We start from the raw sequence: 17,784 nt of genomic DNA, 5'->3' as shown, positions 1-17,784 counted from the left end.
TTCGTTCCGGAGGTCCGTTCTTAACCTGAAGCACCACTTTAGCTAATGGGGCCCCCTGCTGCCGCTGTGCCGCCGGAGCACGATTTCTGTTCGCATCCTGAAGCAAAGTTCTTAAACCGAGGTACTATTTCTGGGTTAGCGGAGTCTGTAACCCAGTGGCGTAGCGTGGGGGGCGCAGGGGGGGCCGGCCGCACCGGGCGCAACATCTGGGGGTTAGGGGGCGCAAATCCACGGGTTAGGGGGCGCAAATTACTTGCCTTGCCCCGGGTGCTGACAACCCACGCTACGCCACTGCTGTAACCTGAAGCATCTGTAACCTGAAGCGTATGTAACCCGAGGTACTACTGTAATGTACGGTACTTAAGAGAACACTAAACAACTAAAAACTTTGGCAGGATCTGAGTAACGCATGTAATGTATTAAAAGCAAAGGTAAAAATGGACTACTGAAAGAAAAAGAGAAATTAGTGATGGCTGCAGGAAAAGTTTGATAATGGAAACCATGGAGGGGTGGTGGGAAGTCTTAAGGATTCAGGAAATCCTAAATGGGGGATGATGCTGATGTTTGAATTCAAATGTAGAATGTAAAATTGAATAATATATATTCAACCCCACAGTGGCAAAAACTGACCAGCAAAGTGGTCTCTTTCCACACAGCCACTCAAAGGGCAATAATGGTACACACACACACGCCATATTTCAGAGGCGGGAAGGGCACGAGCTGACCCCTTCCTAGGGGGCGGGAAATGTGTCCACTCCTGAGGGAGAAAGGGTCAAAACGGACCCACCCCACCCCCCAAAGTAAAGGGGTCAGAACTGACCCCTACCGAAGTGGCCCCTCTTCTGAGGGAAAAGGAGAGGGGCAAGAACCGTGTCCCCCCCCCCCACCACAACAAAGCGGCGGGAAAGCGCCAGAGCGGAGCCCACAGCGGCCGTGAGGGGAGAAAGAAGAGCCAGGCAAGACGGGGGCGGAGCTCGACGCGAGGCCGGGACGGCCCATCTCAACCTCCGGTCGGCCTGGGCCCAGTCAGGGCTTAGGAAGGGGGCTGGTCTAGGCGGGAGAAGGAGGCGCCGCCGCCGCCGCCGCCGCCGCTTTCTTTCGCCCGCCCGCCCTGTGGAAAAAGTTGCCCGCTCACTCTCGCCGCCGTCCAGGAGGAGGAGGAAGAAGGGAGAGAAAAAGAGGGAGCCGCCGCCGCCGCCACCCTCAGCCTCTGAGGGAGCATGGAGGGAGCGGGGAAGAGAGAGGCGGGCGACGGCGAGGGGGAAGCGGAGCGCGAGGAGGAGGAGGAGGAGGGCAAAGCCGCCGCCGCCGCCACGGAGGAAGAAGAAGAAGAAGAAGAGGCGCCCCCCGACTCGCCCCCTTTCTTCCTCCTCTACCCGGGCCGTGGAGGCGCCGCCGCGCCGGGCTTGCAGCCCCAGAGCGCCTGGAGAGCCGCCCCGCCGGGCCCTTGCGGGGTCCCCTTGCCCGTCCTGCTCAGCTACATCGGGCCCGAGACCGGGCAGCAGCACCGAGCCGGCGGCGCCCGTGAGTAGTAGTAGGCAACGCCGCTCCTCCCTTCCCGTCTCCCGGCAGAAGCTGCTGCCGCTGCCGCCCTGGTTTCTCCTCTCTCTCCCCGAACCGCGCCCTGTGTGTCCGCCGCACATGGTGTGCTCGGCTGTCATCCGCCCCCCAACGTTGTGTAATGTTACGGGCAACTCTTGTCCCAGGGAGGGAGGGGAAGCCTCCTCCCTTCGCTTTCCTCCTCCTCCTTTTTCTTTTTTTTTTTTTTTGAGGGGGGTGGGCTCCTTTTCCGATACCCCACCCCACGAACAAGGTCCATGGGGTTGTAAAGCAAGCCAGACCATTTAGCACCGACCCCATTCATTCCAGCAGCAGACCATCACCAGCTCACTCCATGCCCAGCGAAAAACATCACCATTATTATTATTATTATTGCCCTCCACCCATGGATATCAGGGCGGCTCACAGCATGAAACTACTAAGCGCATGCTAAAAACTAGAACAAAGGCAGACCGAACCAAGCCAGCAACCCTCCCTCCCCCTTATTTATGAAACAAGCCTGTTAATCGCCTATCCGACTAAAATAACTGGAGGTTATTGAGATCGATGCAAGCTAAAAAGCATTGCAGTGGGTTGGGCTAGATGACCCTCAGGATCCCTTCCAAGTCTACGTTTTTTCTGAAACACACACACACACACACACACACACACGCAAGACCCAACTATGATCCCTCTGCTGTCCTCGCCCCAAGCAACTGTGTGTGAGACTTGCTCTCCAGTAAGTGTGCCTTGTCTTGCTAGCTGTGGTTTTTGGTCTTTCCTCAGCCCCCCCATCAATTCCTATTCCTTTCTCCCTAATCTCCAATATTATATTTTCTTGTGGCTGAGACGTTAAAACAGAAAGTCCTGATTCCCAGCTGTGTTTCTTGCTGCAGTCCTACTGTCTACTCAGAAGTAAGGTCCTTTTTGATTTAGCAGGGCTTACTCTCAGGTAAGTGCAGTTAGGGTTGCAGCCTTAGTGACCCAAGTTTTGGGTCTTTTTTAGGTTCAGGATATCACTGCTTTACACCATCCCACCCCACCCCGCAACATTTGAAAACACCAGCTTTGTACTTAAACACAAATTGACTGGGAACTTCATTCTCTGTGTCTTTATTAATTTATTTAAAGAACAACAAACTGGTGATTGCTTTAACTTTTCCGTACGTGGTGACTTGAATCATGAGGATGAATTAGAAGAACTGCTGAGTCTTGAATGAGTCTTGCTTTGGAACTGAGGACTTTATTAGATTTTCTTCTGCCGTTTCATTTTATTTTGTTCTAAGGGCTTGTTTTAGCAAAGAATTAACTCTGGAACTTCTGATGAAATGATAGGGAGGTCTTTCTTTCTCCTTCCACAATCCCATTTGTCTTTTCAATAGGTATAGTGGCATTGGGGTGAGAAGATCTTGAGCCAAGAGTCAAGCTAATTGTTTTAAGTGTTAGTAACTGCATTGTGTTAAGATTCTAGCAGCCTTGGGTGATCAAGAGTTTTGTCTATTAAACTGATCATCATTATTACTACTGTAATAATGATTTATATCGCACTTGATGCTTTATAATTTTGCAAGCAAAAAAAGATTGTTGCTCCCAAGGAACTTACAGTCAGTCCTGGCATAACATTCTGTTCTACTGTTAAGTAGTCATAATAGAGTAAGAAGAGCTTTGTTCAAATGTGGAAGCTGGATGTGTTTCTTGCGCATGGAAGCTTCCAACACTGTGGTGCCGATGGCTCCCTAATGCAAGAAGGGAAAATGTTATGTGATTCTTAAGAGAAAGGGATATTTCGGTACGTTTCCCAGGTGAAATGTTGCAGGTTTCTGAATTGTACTCTTGCAGTTGTAAAGCTGTTTATAAGAATAAAGCATGGAAGTGTGGGGCACTATTAGAATGTGTGTAAAAATGGATTGACAGAACTGCGAAGATTGTTTCCCCCCTAAAAATGTATATCCTGCCCCCTCGTGGTTTATCATCCTCATAATTGCTTGTTGTTGTTTAGTCGTTTAGTTGTGTCCGACTCTTCGTGACCCCATGGACCAGAGCACGCCAGGCACTCCTGTCTTCCACTGCCACCCACAGTTTGGTCAGACCCATGTTTGTAGCTTCAAGAACACTGTCCAACCATCTTGTCCTCTGTCGTCCCCTTCTCCTTGTGCCCTCTATCTTTCCCAACATCAGGGTCTTTTCCAGGGAGTCTTCTCTTCTCATGAGGTGGCCAAAGTCTTGGAGCCTCAGCTTCAGGATCTGTCCTTCCAGTGAGAACTCAGGGCTGATTTCCTTCAGAATGGAGAGGTTTGATCTTCTTGCAGTCCATGGGACTCTCAAGAGTCTCCTCCAGCACCGTAATTCAAAAGCATCAATTCTTTGGCGATCAGCCTTCTTGATGGTCCAGCTCTCACTTCCATACATCACTACTGGGAAAACCATAGCTTTAACTATACGGACCTTTGTTGGCAAGGTGATGTCTCTGCTTTTTAAGATGCTGTCTAGGTTTGCCATCGCCTTTCTCCCAAGGAGCAGGCGTCTTTTAATTTCCTGGCTGCTGTCACCATCTGCAGTGATCATGGAGTCCAAGAAAGTAAAATCTCTCACTGCCTCCATTTCTTCCTCTTCTATTTGCCAGGAGGTGATGGGACCAGTGGCCATGATCTTTGATTTTTTGATGTTGAGCTTCAGACCATATTTTGCGCTCTCCTCTTTCACCCTCATTAAAAGGTTCTTTAATTCCTCCTCACTTTCTGCCATCAAGGTTGTGTCATCTGCATATCTGAGGTTGTTGATATTTCTTCCAGCGATCTTAATTCCAGCTTGGGATTCATCCAGCCCAGCCTTTCGCATGATGAATTCTGCATATAAGTTAAATAAGGAGGTAGACAATATACAGTATATATACATAATTGCTTACTTGTGTAAAAATACAAACAAAAAATACAAAACAATAGCACAGCACATGCTGTAAGCTCCAGTCAATAAAAAACTCATAGCGGCTTAAATGTTAAAAGTTTGCAATGTTCACCTGGGGAAATGGGAAGTTCTTTGCCATGTGGTATCAGTCCATGAAGTGTTGGGAGGGCATTTCACAGGTTGGATACCAACACTGAAAGGGCAGGCAGGCTTTCTCTGCTTGCTACCTGCCTACTCCCAATGGTGGGGACACGTGGAGAACTGCCTCAAGATGTACAGTAGATCCCTGCATGAGGGCACATCAGTGTTATACACAGAGGTAGAAAAGCTAAGAGGCAAATGGCTCCTGGAACCTGGGTTACAGGCACAAAAGCAGAATAGCTAGTCGCCACCCCCACTCCCCAATGCAGCAGCACTTACTATTTATTTTTTTTGAAATGCATGAACTAATACACAATTCACATCAGTGACACATTGTCAACACCACGTTTTTAATAGATACAAGAGAAGATTGTCCAGCAGATACCTAGGCCCTAAGCCATGCAAACCTTTAAATGTGAGCATCTGCTCTTTGAAGTGAGCCTGAAAGCAGACCAAATAATTATCAGTGATCCCAGTGTTGAAGAAGAATGTTCGACTGTGATGCCGAGGTACCAGTTTAACCTGCCTGGTGTGATATACACTGGATTGTTTAGAAATTACTGAAGAGTTGGTGACGTGTCAAGCTAATGAACCAAACCTTTGTGAGTTAGGCATTTGTGGATTTTTTTAAGCAGAGGAGGAAACTGGCAGAGAGCTTATTTTCTCTGGCTGAGGCAATAGAGAGAGGCAGTAGTAGTCCTAGACCTGGTAGCATTTATGTGATTCCCATTCTGCTAGGAATAGCATTGGGATAATGTGAATTGGGGTTCTTTTGAGGTACTTTTACCGCCCTTTGATGATTGCCTATTGTTCCATGATCACCTACCATCTTTTGTTTGTAAATACTTTTTAAAAATCTGTCACAAAATTGAACTTAGCATCTGTGTTGGATAATAAGGGAACAATGTTGCACTGCATAAAACACCCTTACAAAGTGTTTGCATATTCATGCTGTTGTTGTTACAATAATAATAATGTTTATTACCTGCCCTTCACCAACTGGTCCCAGAGTTGGTTACAACAATTTAAAATTCAGTGTTAAAAACCGTTAGTACGGACCCTAAAATTTCAGATGCCAAAGGCCAGGGGAAAGAGATGTGTCTTCAGCAACAGTCAGGGTTACTTTGAATGTGCTGATCCAAAGCTACACGTATATATACCTGAGCTTTAAAAGCAAATTACTACGAAGTCTAAATAATCAATATAAACCACAATCAGTTTATACACATCATATTTTTGATCTCCCAGTACTGTCATCTCATTAGGAAGGCCACTAAAACCAGTACAACAACTGTTTGCAATAACTTGTGTGGAAAAAGATGATAGGAGACATTCTGTTTTCTGGGATAACAAAGGAAATCTTTCCACTGTACTCTTGGCTCTAGCCTCCAACTCAAGGCCTCATAACAGCTTCAAAATAAAACCAGTTCAGGTTTTCTCTGTATTCCCAAACCTGTATATAAATAAGGTCCACAACCCAATCCTACCTCATATACCTTGAAGCAAGATTCAACAACTTTCAAGTAGTTTATTTAGGTAAGGTAAAGGGAAAGGGACCCCTAACCATTAGGTCCAGTCGTGGCCGACTTTGGGGTTGTTCATCTCGCTTTATTGGCTGAGGGAGCCGGCATACAGCTTCTGGGTCATGTGGCCAGCATGGCTAAGCCGCTTCTGGCGAACCAGAGCAGCATAGGGAAACGCCGTTTACCTTCCCGCTGGGGAGGTACCTATTTATATACTTGCACTTTGACGTGCTTTTGAACTGCTAGCTTGGCAGGAACAGGGACCGAGCAACGGGAGCTCACCCTGTCACGGGGATTCAAACCGCTGACCTTCTGATCGGCAAGTCCTAGGCTCTGTGGTTTAACCCACAGCATGCAAATCCCTGCAAATAATTTTTTTGTATCTTCACAGTGACTCCAAAGCTGCGTATGCATTACAGACTTAGAAGTTTTTCCCCTCAGTTAATATTGAAGCAGTTTTGGCGGGGTGGGTGGGTGGGTGGGATTGAATCAAAACTCAATATTTCATAAGGAACAGCAGATTAGGTATGGCTAATGTGTGTATACCACTTCCCAAACCAGCAGTGAGAGTGCACTTGATGCAGAGTAAACAGGAATGTGTACACAGCCTTATAATTTGCCTACAAGACCATACTGTCAATGTATTTTTCCCTGTTGGTGTTACTGGAATCATAAAATCATTGAGTGCACGGTATGGGTGAGTTATTAGCTCAAAGTTTACCCTTCTCTTCCGTAGGCTTATTCAGTGTCATCAGTTGCTATGTTGTACCTGTGTGGCTGATGATGGGTGCTGCACTTGTCTTGAAGTTGACATTTAGCAATGCAGTAAAAAGTTATATTTTTGACTTGGGTATAGCATGGGTCGAACACACAGGAAAGTTCAAGCACCCATATCAACTTATAGCAGTGTGTGGCATTAAAGGTTCTTTTATCAGGATACTTCCATCACATTGCTGGTAGTTTTTTTTTCCTTTTTAGTGAAGACATTTCAGGCTGCTTTTATGATTAGACAGCCTCTTTGCAGACACCTTGGTAGTACATGAGAGCCCCTGCTATGGTTGCGGCTAGGCAGTGCTCAGTCGGAGGTGAACACTGGCATCCCTGTGCTGGGGCTGTGCATATGGGTGCTGGGAAGTGCGTGTTTATTTTGGTTCCAAAAAGAGCTGTTACAGTTGTACAAGTGGTACCTGTTAGGTGTGTTTCCCCCACATAAAGGCACTTGTTATCACAAGTGACACTTCTATGTGAGTTTTTTGCCTAGTTGTGAGCCTCATGGGTGCTTCTGTAAGTGCCAACAGCCCTTTTACTCTGAGCAGTGTGGAAGATAATTTCTTTTATTTTCTAGTAGCACAAATGCAGGACTCAAGATTACATATGCTTGTCTCTAAGATTCTGGTTATCTCAAGGCTTACCTCCCGATCAGTTCCTATTCTTGTAATGTATCCCCGAGGACTATTTTCAGTTTATCTTCCAGTTCAAGTACCTCATGCTGGATTAACCAGTGATTTTGTGTGTTTGCTATTCCTAAAATGAAAGAGATTCTTACCCTGTTTGATTTAATTTTGATTTCTATAAATGCCTCCTATTCTCAGTTGCTTCTCTCTTGATGTAGGCTTCTAATTTCATGTGGCTTCCAATTTCCCAAGGAGCTGATTGGCATTTTCTATAGCAGTGTTTCCCAACCGGTGTTCCGCGGCACACTACTGTGCCGTGAGACATTGGCTGGTGTGCCGTGGGAGGGAGGCGAGCGAGTCGGGCGGTGAGAGGCGGCGGCGGCGAGGATCCGCGTCGAGCCAGGGGCGGCTCCGCGGTGGTGGTGCCAAGCGGCGGGGCAGCGCGTGAAAAAGTGAGGAGCGCGAGACAGCGGAGGAGGAGGAGGCCGGCATGTCCGGGCAGCAGCAGCAACAACAGCAGCAGCAACTCCCGGCGACGGCTCCTCAAGCCCCGCCGCCGCCCCCTCCTCCGCCCGCTATCGCCGCCACCACCACAACAGCCGCCGCCGCCTCAGTTGCCGCCGTCCCTCAGTCCCTCGCTCTGCTGCCTCCTCCCACCCCCAAAGCTTGGAGGTTCCCCGGCAAGGGGGAGGGAAAAAACTTTCACTTTCGTGCGTCCCTCCCGGCGTGACGCTGCGCGCTGACGTCACGGGGCGGGGCTTTAATGGTGGTGTGCCGCGAGATTTTTTTCAGTAAACAGGTGTGCCGTTGCCCAAAAAAGTTTGGGAAACACTGTTCTATAGCATTGTATGCACTGCTGAACGAGTATGTTAGAGCAACTTTCAGACTATGACAGTAGCAAAGCATGCACAGATGGCCACTGTGTTTCTGTATGTACTTTCTTTGATATGTTAGCCATAATTTGGTCAGCAATCTCATGATAGTGCTATGTCCTTTGAATTTGTATCCATCTGAGAGTTTGCATTCACACTACTCTTAATGCGGCAATTTCAATCTATGCAGTATTTTGGCACAGTTCTGTGAATATAACATTTCTTCTGCAATAGGAGCAGGACAGTTTTACTGTAATAATTGTTTTAATGCAAAATTGAATGGTATTACCTTATTCAAACTTGGTTTATGGGTCTTAGACTTTCTACTGTCATACATCCTTTATCTGTTGCTTGTGTATAGAATTTTATGCACAGTTTTAAATATTTGTCCTTTGTGCATTTTGGTTTTTTGGCAGAGCGACATTTAGAGCCATCTGAAAGTTCATTTATGGTTTTAAAATGTGCACAATTCTCCCCAGGTTTTTTTTATCTGATAAGTATATGGTTCATTTATTCACTCTTTGCAGCAAATTCTTAATGAAGATTTTAAACAAGAGCCAGGGCAGAGACATGATTGATACAGTACTGCTTTCCTGTAACATATGGATGTAACTTCATATTCTTCTCAGTATGGAGTACGTTTTGGTCATTAGTTATCCACCCAATAGTAATTCCCTCGTGTCTCAAGCTTTCTCAATAGCACTAGGTTTAAAGATACACTTAAGTCTAGGCATCAGATGATAGCCATAAGTAAAACAGATGGGGCCTGTGTCCAAGAACTGAAAAAGTGTCCCTCTTCACTTATCAGTCTGGTGAGAAATTGTGAGGTTAATGAATAAATTAGAAACCTGTACATATTGGGTTACAGATTGTAAAGATAGCTTTGCTGAAGGGTGACTATGATCTTCGATAGAGATTTTGGGCATGCATTGACCTTGCAATTCTTCTGGTGTATTTACCAGACCTTATCAATAGAATACAGCTTTGTAAATAAGCAGTGCTCCAGCAGCCATCTGCATTTCGATGCTGGATGTGGAAAAGGGAACTTCTGTCCCCTGGGCAGCCTGCTTGATCTCTATGCTTCATGCAGAAGAGGGATGCAGTGCTCTGTACTTTTCCACCAGTCCTCCCCCCCCCCCGCCCCCAGATGCAATTCTTCCTTGCCTGTGGCTAGCAGGAGAGTGGTTAAATCCAAAGCTGATAAAATATAATGTCATCTTTGTTCTTTGGGCATTAATGTTCTTATTGGAAACTGACACACTTTCCAAGAAGTTATAGCATTTAACGTATTTGCTAATAATCAGCATGTGCTTAATTTTTGTTGCAGTCCCATGACCCCAACTATACGATTCTTACTTTTGACTGCTAATGGGCATGTTTTACATCTCTTTGTACCGTGAGACAGGCTGAGGAGAAAAGCATGCATTGTGTTATGTCTGTGATCGCAGATTGACTAGCACAGTCTGAAAAGAGGCTGTGGATGCTGAGAGCAAGATCAGCTTCATTGCTCTTCCTGCATCAGCAGCAGCAGCATCTATAAAGCATCCTGGGAATTGCCTGCTCTACGTTCAGTGCAAGCTGGTCACATGAGTCTGAATTTTCAGTTCAGTTCATTAGTCAGCCATTTTGGTCAACACCCTGCTTACTGCGCACAACCAATCCTATTATCACTCTGTATCTTGGCTTGTCTGGAGGGGTGAGAGAACAAGAGAGCCTCGTCGATTTCTGCAATTCTGGATGTGTTTTCTTCAATGCATTTTACCATTTTGGATTTATTTTTTTAAGCATCTTTAGGAAATAGTAAACAGAGCTTCTCCTATCCTCTGAAGGCCAGATTTGCTGTGGTCATTTACCAGTACGCTGCTTATAGTCAAATTGAAGAAAAGAGTGTGTCTTTCGGAAGAAAACAGAGGAAGAGACCACAGAGGAGAAGAGGCATCTTTTCTTCCCTTTGCACTGTGCCTTGCCTTTCTCAGACTTGTGCAGCTGCGTGATTTTTCAGCAGCTCTTTTTTGACTTAGCAAGGTATTCCCCCCATCATCAGAAAGCCTCCCCCTCTTTTAGCCTATATATTTTATTTTATTGTTGTACCAGCTGAGTCATCATGTCTGCTCTGACGCCTCAAAGCGACATGCCAACCCCCACCACAGACAAGATCACACAAGCTGCCATGGAGACCATCTATCTTTGCAAATTCCGAGTGTCCATGGATGGAGAATGGCTCTGTTTGCGAGAGCTGGATGACATCTCTCTCACGCCCGACCCTGAACCTACCCATGAAGGTATGGTTGCATTTTCTATGTAGGGAGGCCTGCAGGTCTTGTTTTGGGTTAAAGAGGCTGGGAAGGAGGGTGCTGGTCTTCACCACCCCATAACTTTATGTAGGAATATGGGAAACTTGACATATTTTAATTGCTTCATTGCAGTATAACCTAATTTGATACAGATTTCCAAAACAGCTGCTGGACTTTTAAGATGACTCACCTGCATCCTAAACAACTCCTGTGCTCATTTGCTTTGTTTTTCTTAGACCCCACCCCTAGCAACCAAGATATATCTCTGTGAGATGAAGTTGTGTATTTATGTGCACCACCTCAAATAAAGAAACCTTGATGTTTCAATAGTAGCGTTTTGATCTGTGTTTTCTTCTTTAAATATTGCTTTTGAAAAAGCTTTTATTTTATAAATGGAGCTGAATTTAGAATATTATGCTTATAAGGTTGGGAAACTCCTGTGTACTTTCAAAGCTAGATATTGTAGCAGGTGTCTCTTTCAAAAATCACAAAGTATATTTACATGGACTTACTGACGTTTATAGTGTTCTAAAGTCTGGATGACATAGGCAGAAAGTACAGTTTATTTGGGAATTAAAAATGATACCTCATGGCAGTCTATTTTGTAAGAAGGGCAATTTAGATGGTAGGAGATGCTATTGGAATTAGGAAATTGAATAATATAAAGGCTTATTCTTCAACTCCCCTATATCTCGTCATTTGAAACAGTAAGGCACCTGGAGCTGGCAGATATAGCATGTCTCTTAAAACCCAATGGGTTACTCATTGGATTCCTGCTTTGATGGTTACTGTGAACTAAAGGTGAGAGCACAGCCCAATTTGTAGCATCATGCCCCAGTTTAGTCATGTCTGCAAAACCTGTACCACTTGGCATTGTCACTGTCAACAGCCTTTAACCACACTGAGTTTGTTTCAAGGTGAGTGTTGTTTTTCATTTTGTAGTGTACAAAAGTAACCAAGGCTGGCCCCCAAGCATTTTAGCTGGGAGACTTGCTAGTGCAGTCCCCCCCCCCCCTTTGTTCACATGTTGGTTCCCATCTCTGACCCGGAAATGAAACAGAGCTTCTTTGTGCTGCATTGTCTTCATAACCCACTGCCAGCAGCTTGTGGAAATATTCAGAAGGATTCTGTCACTCACCAGCTGGTTCTAGCCCACCCTGTGGGAGTTGGTAGCAATAAGTAGCAGCTTTAAAATTAAAGTGGTAGCAGTTCAAAAGTCAAAGCAAGCATCCTTTTTATCATATCTTGGTATATGGACAGTACTGTTGTCAGTACATCATGTGGAATAAAACAAGCAGTTGATATGGCAAGCATCAAATGACTTTAAAGTCCTGATTAAAAGGATGCAGCCACAGACTCCTATGGTTTGTAGTCCGTGTAAATGAGCAAATAATGAGGTGCTTACGTTTGAGGAAATTACTTGGAAATAACAAGCTTAGCATGAATTAGAAGTGTCCATGTACCTCCTGTCTTGCTGTGCTTACTACAGGAGAGTCTTGGTGTTGATTGGGTAGAACATATCTTCATTCTTTCTCTGGGGGTTTTCCTACTTTCTTTTGATATTACTTATTATGCTGTGATAGACTCTGCTACAAATGTAGGGCAAGCCATCAAAGTATGGCAAATGAGATTTTGCTGTCGTCAAATTATCTAACACTTGGAAAAAAGATACAGACTATTTTTTTGCAATTTCCTCACCTAAGTAGATCGATAGTAAGTCCAAGTCTCTGATAAAATACTTACAAACTTATGATTTATAGGGATGTAGGTGTCTTGACCTTAGGGAACACACACACACACACACACACACACACACACACACACACACAGAAACACACACACACAAAATACCATCAGTGGCATTTTTTTTCATTAGTTACAAAATCTTGTTCCATCTAAGATTACCATGGCTGATAATCAGAAAACTATTTCTTTAATGGAATTATGGCCAATATTAGTTGTAATTGTTTGCATTTCTGGCATTGTACACTTTCCAGTGTTATGTGAGCACCTTTGTTTATTCTTTCCCATACAGCACAGTAGTTAAAATTTCTGCTAATGATAGCAGTTTTGGTACTGCCAAAACTAATGTAAAATAAGTGCAAGAAGTGTATCAAAAACACTCTTCAGATTTTTACAGCTTGCCCCAGCTTGGTGCCCTCCAGATGTTTTGTACTATCAACTTCAGCCAGGATGGCTAATGGGAAGGAGTGATAGGAATTGTAGTCAAAACCTCCTGGAGGGCACCAGGTTGGGCAAGGCTGCCTCATATCATTGCATTTTGAGAATGTCTTTGGGACTGCATGAGGCTGTAGCTCATTGGTTGAGCATCTGCCTTGAATGCAGAAGGTCCCAGGTTCAATCCCCCCCCAAGTCCAGGTAGGGTTAGGAGATAATCCTGCCTGAAACCTGAATAGCTTCTGTCAGTGTAGACAATACTGAGCTAGATGCTCTGACTCAGTTTAAGGCAGCATCCTACTTTACCATAATTATTAAGAGTTTCAAGATTCTAATGCATAGCGGTATTTATTTTAGTACAGTACTCTCAAATGATGGTGCAAATTTGTAAGACGTGGGGTTTTGCAAGATGCAGCTGTCTAAAGAGAAACCTGGAGCCACTTTGGATTTTCCCTATTCATACCTCAAGCAGAGAAGAATTTTCATAGCATTTAATGCAGAAAGGCCTTTTCTTGAACAGCCTCTGAACTGCACTAGAATTCTCTTAAGAGATTATGTGAAACGGCTTTAAAGGCAAGAAATATATTGTTAGAAACAGGGAGGGTGAACTCTTGCCTTCAAGACTTGCTTGTGGGCTTCCCTGGTTGAAAACAGGATGCTGGACTAGACGGGCATATGGTCTGATCCAGAAGGGCTCTTCCTGTGGTTTTCTTGCCACATTTCCAAACTAGGGTCCAACAGTTAAAACTGGTATCATTTGATAAGTGTCACACAAAGGCAGCCTGAAGAAAAGTGTGCAAGAGGCAAGGGGTGCAGAGTTGAGGATCAAAGTTATTCTCTCAGCATCGCTTCCTATGGACTGATGAAAGTAAGATGAAACTGTTCAACAATCTAGCAGAGATCAACTCGAAATATAGCTGTGACAAGTTTTCTGATGATAATGTTTGATATAAAATATCAGCCATTTTGACGTGGGCAATGTGGCTGCACGTAGCCAAGAAGAAATGGACTTGCGGGAAATTTATCTGCATGTGAGTTGCTGCTCCTGCTGCTGAGGCTAGACACGAAATCTGATAAGGACTGTTTGGTTCTGATGTTGTAGCCGTCACCATTTCATGCTTTCCACAGATTCCCACTGAGCAGGGCGCAATGTGGTTAAGTGAGGGCAAGCACAATGCACATTGTCACCATACCAGCATACCAACATGTGCCTAAAAAGCAACATGTGTTTGTATGAATGTAAAGAACCAAGCAGTTGTGTGCTCATGGAACAATAAAAAGCACAGTAAATGGTTTGCCTCCCTTTGCATGATGAAAACTTACAAAATAATCCAATGCTATTTGGTGCTGAATCCTGCAAGTAGTTTATTGTAGGAGGGCGAAAGAATAGGGCTCTGGTTGCAGCACTTTGCCTAATACCGACAGCCTGAGCTGAAGGAGCTTTTGTGGCATAGTGGTTAAAAGAATGAGATGAGCTCAAAAAGCTATGTGCAGATCTTACTTCAGCCAGGAGTTCACTAGGTGACTAAGTAAACCCAGGGCTATTTGATGGGTGAAATTCCTGGTTAACACTGATTATTTGGGTCTACCTCAACCTGAGCTCAGGCCTGGTTTTGGAACTGAATCGGCCTTGGTCACCCTGCCCCATTATAAGAGAGGTACAGAGGAGTGTGAACCTGTTACTCTTAATCTCTCAGTGGTCATTAGGAGTACAGTAGTACAGTACAGTACTAGTAGTACAGTACTGTAGTACAGTATTTTAATATATATTTTTTGGAAGCCGCCCAGAGTGGCTGGGGAGGCCCAGCCAGATGGGCGGGGTATAAATAATATATTATTATTATTATTATTATTATTATTATTATTATTGAGTATGGTGCCATCAGTACACTGATGAGACACAGCTCTTTTTCTCCATAGCTTCTGAATTGGCTGTGTAAGCCCTGGACCACCTAAATGCAATGGTGGAGTGGATGAGGGCCAATAAACTGTTTTTGAATCCTGGGAAGATGGAGGCTTTGTGGGTAGGTCATTCACATTTCTGGAAGGCCGGACATTTTCCTGTTCAAAGGTGTACTCCTGGATTCACCTTTGTCATTTTAGTTCGCAATAACCTCTTTGGTTAGGGATGCCTTTTACCAGCTTCATTTGGTATGCCAGCTATGTTTTTATCTGGACTGGGATTGCCTACAGTGAGGGGGGGAAAGTATTCGATCCCCTACTAAATTTGCCTGTGGAGGGAGCTGAAGGTTTGAGTAGCTACACATCAGCCTTGAAATCTTACTGACTTGGAGAGGATCTGCAAAGAGGAGTGGGACAAAATACTGAGATGTGTGCAAACCTGGTGGCCACCTACAAGAAACGTCTGACCTCTGTAATTGCCAGCAAGGGGTTTGCCACCAAGTACTAAGTCATCTTTTGCAAAGGGATCAAATACTTATTTCACTCATTATAAGGTAAAGGTAAAGGTACCCCTGCCCATACGGGCCAGTCTTGCCAGACTCTAGGGTTGTGCGCTCATCTCACTCTATAGGCCGGGAGCCAGCGCTGTCCGCAGACACTTCCGGGTCACGTGGCCAGCGTGACGAAGCTGCTCTCACTCATTATAATGCACATCAATCTCTGAGTTTTGTCTTCTGGCTTTCTGGGGGTTTTCCCGTTGTTATTCTGTCTCTCACAGCTACAATAAACCTACCATTAAAATTATGGACTGATCATTTCTTCGTCAGAGGGCAAATGGGCAAATTTAGCAGGGGATCAAATACTTCCCCCCTTCACTGTATCAATGTAGTCCATGTATTGGTAACATGGACTACATTGATACAGGATTACTGTATCAATGTAGAGAGGAGGATTACTGCAATATACTCTATGTGGGGTTGCCCATGGGCCTGGTCTGGCGGGTTTAGCTGGTGCAGAATTCAAGAATTAGACTGCTGATGGGGGACAAACAGTCAACAGCATGTAACACCTCTGCTAAAACATCTGCACTGGCGGCCAGTATACTGTCAGTTCAAGTCTCTTGTGCTAATATACAAAGCCTGAACAACTTAGGTCTAGAATACCTGAAGGTTCACCTTAGCCCTTTTATTCCAGCTTTGATCACTGAGATCATCCGCTGGAGTGCTGTTAATTGACCCTTGCATTATAGAGGTCCGACTGACTTAAACTAGAAGTTGGGCACTTAGTGTCCCTGGTCCAATGCTGCGGAATACTTTTCCATCAGATATTTGACAAGGAGTTCAACCTTTTTTGGATGCGGAAATATTCTTGGAAGTGTGTGGACAGTGCCTGGTGAATTTTGAAAGCCAGAGGAGTTAATGAATAACATTTTTAGTGTTCAAATGGCAAAGTCTCATGTAGTTCCTAGTCCCTCTACACAGCTAGCAAAAACAACAGGAAGAAATGCAAGTTAAGGGGTAAGAAATAAAGAATGTTTATGACTTGCTGAATTCAGTTTTGATTGCATAATTTAAATGACATTGTTCAGATTTATTTGTATTTAATTTTTTACACAGTATAAATCTAGCCCTGGGCAACTTGCTGCCTCTGAGTCTCAAGCTCCTCCCTCATTTGTAGTATGGAGGCAACACTTCCCTTAATTTCTCAAAGTGCTGTGCAAATAGCTTTTGTTGCATCCCAAGATTAGTGAACTTAAGGGAGTTCATGGAAGGATAGTTTCCAGCAAACATTGCATCCTCTAAAAGCTTCTTTGGAAAGCTGGGGTGGCTGTCCAATGTTGTGTGCAGGAGGTCTCTAGGGGAGGGAGTATAGCCCAAAATTGGGCTTGCCCCATAGAAGTTAGCTTAAGGAAGATTGCAGAAGGAAAGTTTTTGGCCCCTTCCTTCCTTCCTTCCTTCCCCAGGCAGCCATCCTAACCCATTCCTCATTGTTCAATAGGGCACCCTAACCCTCTGGAGTTGCTTTTTGGGGGTTGCCAGTGGCTATAGGGGATGGCAAACTTTTCTTCTGTCAGTTTCCATAAATTAAGCCGCCTTAGGATCCAAATAGATGTTTCAAAACAGCATCTGCTACAACAGCAAGTCTTTCCATTGCAAAAAATGAAAGATAAGAGCAGGTTTCTTCTGAGTTCTAGTGTATGTGAGCACAGGAAAATACACACACACTAATAAAATTTTGAGGAACAGTGTCTATTAATATATGGATTTACATTAAAATAAAAAAAACTACTGCTACTAATAATATGCAACATACAAAAGGTTTTAAAAGAATACAACTAAATATATATTAAGACACAAATGGTTAAGCATACCTCTAGAATTATGACCACCTTTGTAGTTCGTGTTACTATGTTTAATGGGCTTGCAGAATATAAAAACACGAAGTAGGACATCAGTTCTGAGATATAGGGGTCTTTTGTGCGTTGAATTATTAGGATCACTTTAAAATGTATGCTGTTTTCATACTCAAGTTTCTCTGCTACTCACAAGTTAATACAGGAGAGCACAAGATTATAGCTCTCTTGTGGGAAGAAAGCCACGATGGGTGTGTCATTTGCTTGCTCCAGTAATCCTAGTACAGGCAGATTACTGAAGATCTCTGCCTGTACTAGGAAGCAATTCTTTCACTCAGGTTTACGGCTCTGCCTTTAGGCCTTTACAGAGGGAAAGAAAATGTAAGTATGAACCTAGAATAATAACTGATTTTAGAATTGGTTCCTGTTTGACAAGATATTGAAATGATTGTGCGTGTGAGGCAAGCTGCGTCCTTTGTTTTCTCAGGACATTTCTCTCCCCGCCCCCACTTACCTAACAACTCTGCTGAAGTCCAGCGCGCAGTGGTTAATTTTTGTTTAATGGAAGGGGTGCTATTCGTGCATTGCTAGAGTACTGAACCATGGTACCACCAATAAATTTGGCTGTATTTAAGTGCAAGCAATATCTTAAGATTTGTTTTAACATGGTGCCTTACCCTAACC

General features: G+C 44.3%; 2 protein-coding genes across 10 annotated transcripts in view; both read left to right on the top strand.

The window, feature by feature from the left end:
- Positions 1 to 17,784, top strand: part of LOC310685868 (protein FAM47E-like) — a 239,843-nt gene that overhangs the window by 41,448 nt on the left and 180,611 nt on the right. The window lies entirely within an intron of this gene.
- The window catches only part of RUFY3 (RUN and FYVE domain containing 3), a 47,001-nt gene continuing 30,124 nt past the window's right edge, over positions 908 to 17,784 (top strand). For 2 of the 9 annotated variants that reach the window (XM_083458731.1, XM_083458736.1), the window contains exon 1: positions 9,706 to 10,655. In XM_083458731.1, coding sequence (XP_083314857.1) covers positions 10,478 to 10,655 — 178 coding nt within the window. In that variant the 5' untranslated portion in view covers positions 9,706 to 10,477. Of the gene's footprint in view, positions 1,525 to 9,705; positions 10,656 to 17,360; positions 17,482 to 17,784 lie in introns of those variants that run through there. The other 7 variants (XM_083458732.1, XM_083458733.1, XM_083458734.1 and 4 more) reach the window with 6 other exon arrangements.

Source organism: Podarcis liolepis (assembly GCF_965112155.1).
Source record: "Podarcis liolepis genome assembly, chromosome: 9".
In the NCBI taxonomy this organism is placed as follows: Eukaryota; Metazoa; Chordata; class Lepidosauria; order Squamata; family Lacertidae; genus Podarcis; species Podarcis liolepis.
The sequence above is the reverse complement of the archived record's forward strand: the minus strand, read 5'-3'. Positions and strand labels throughout refer to the sequence as shown.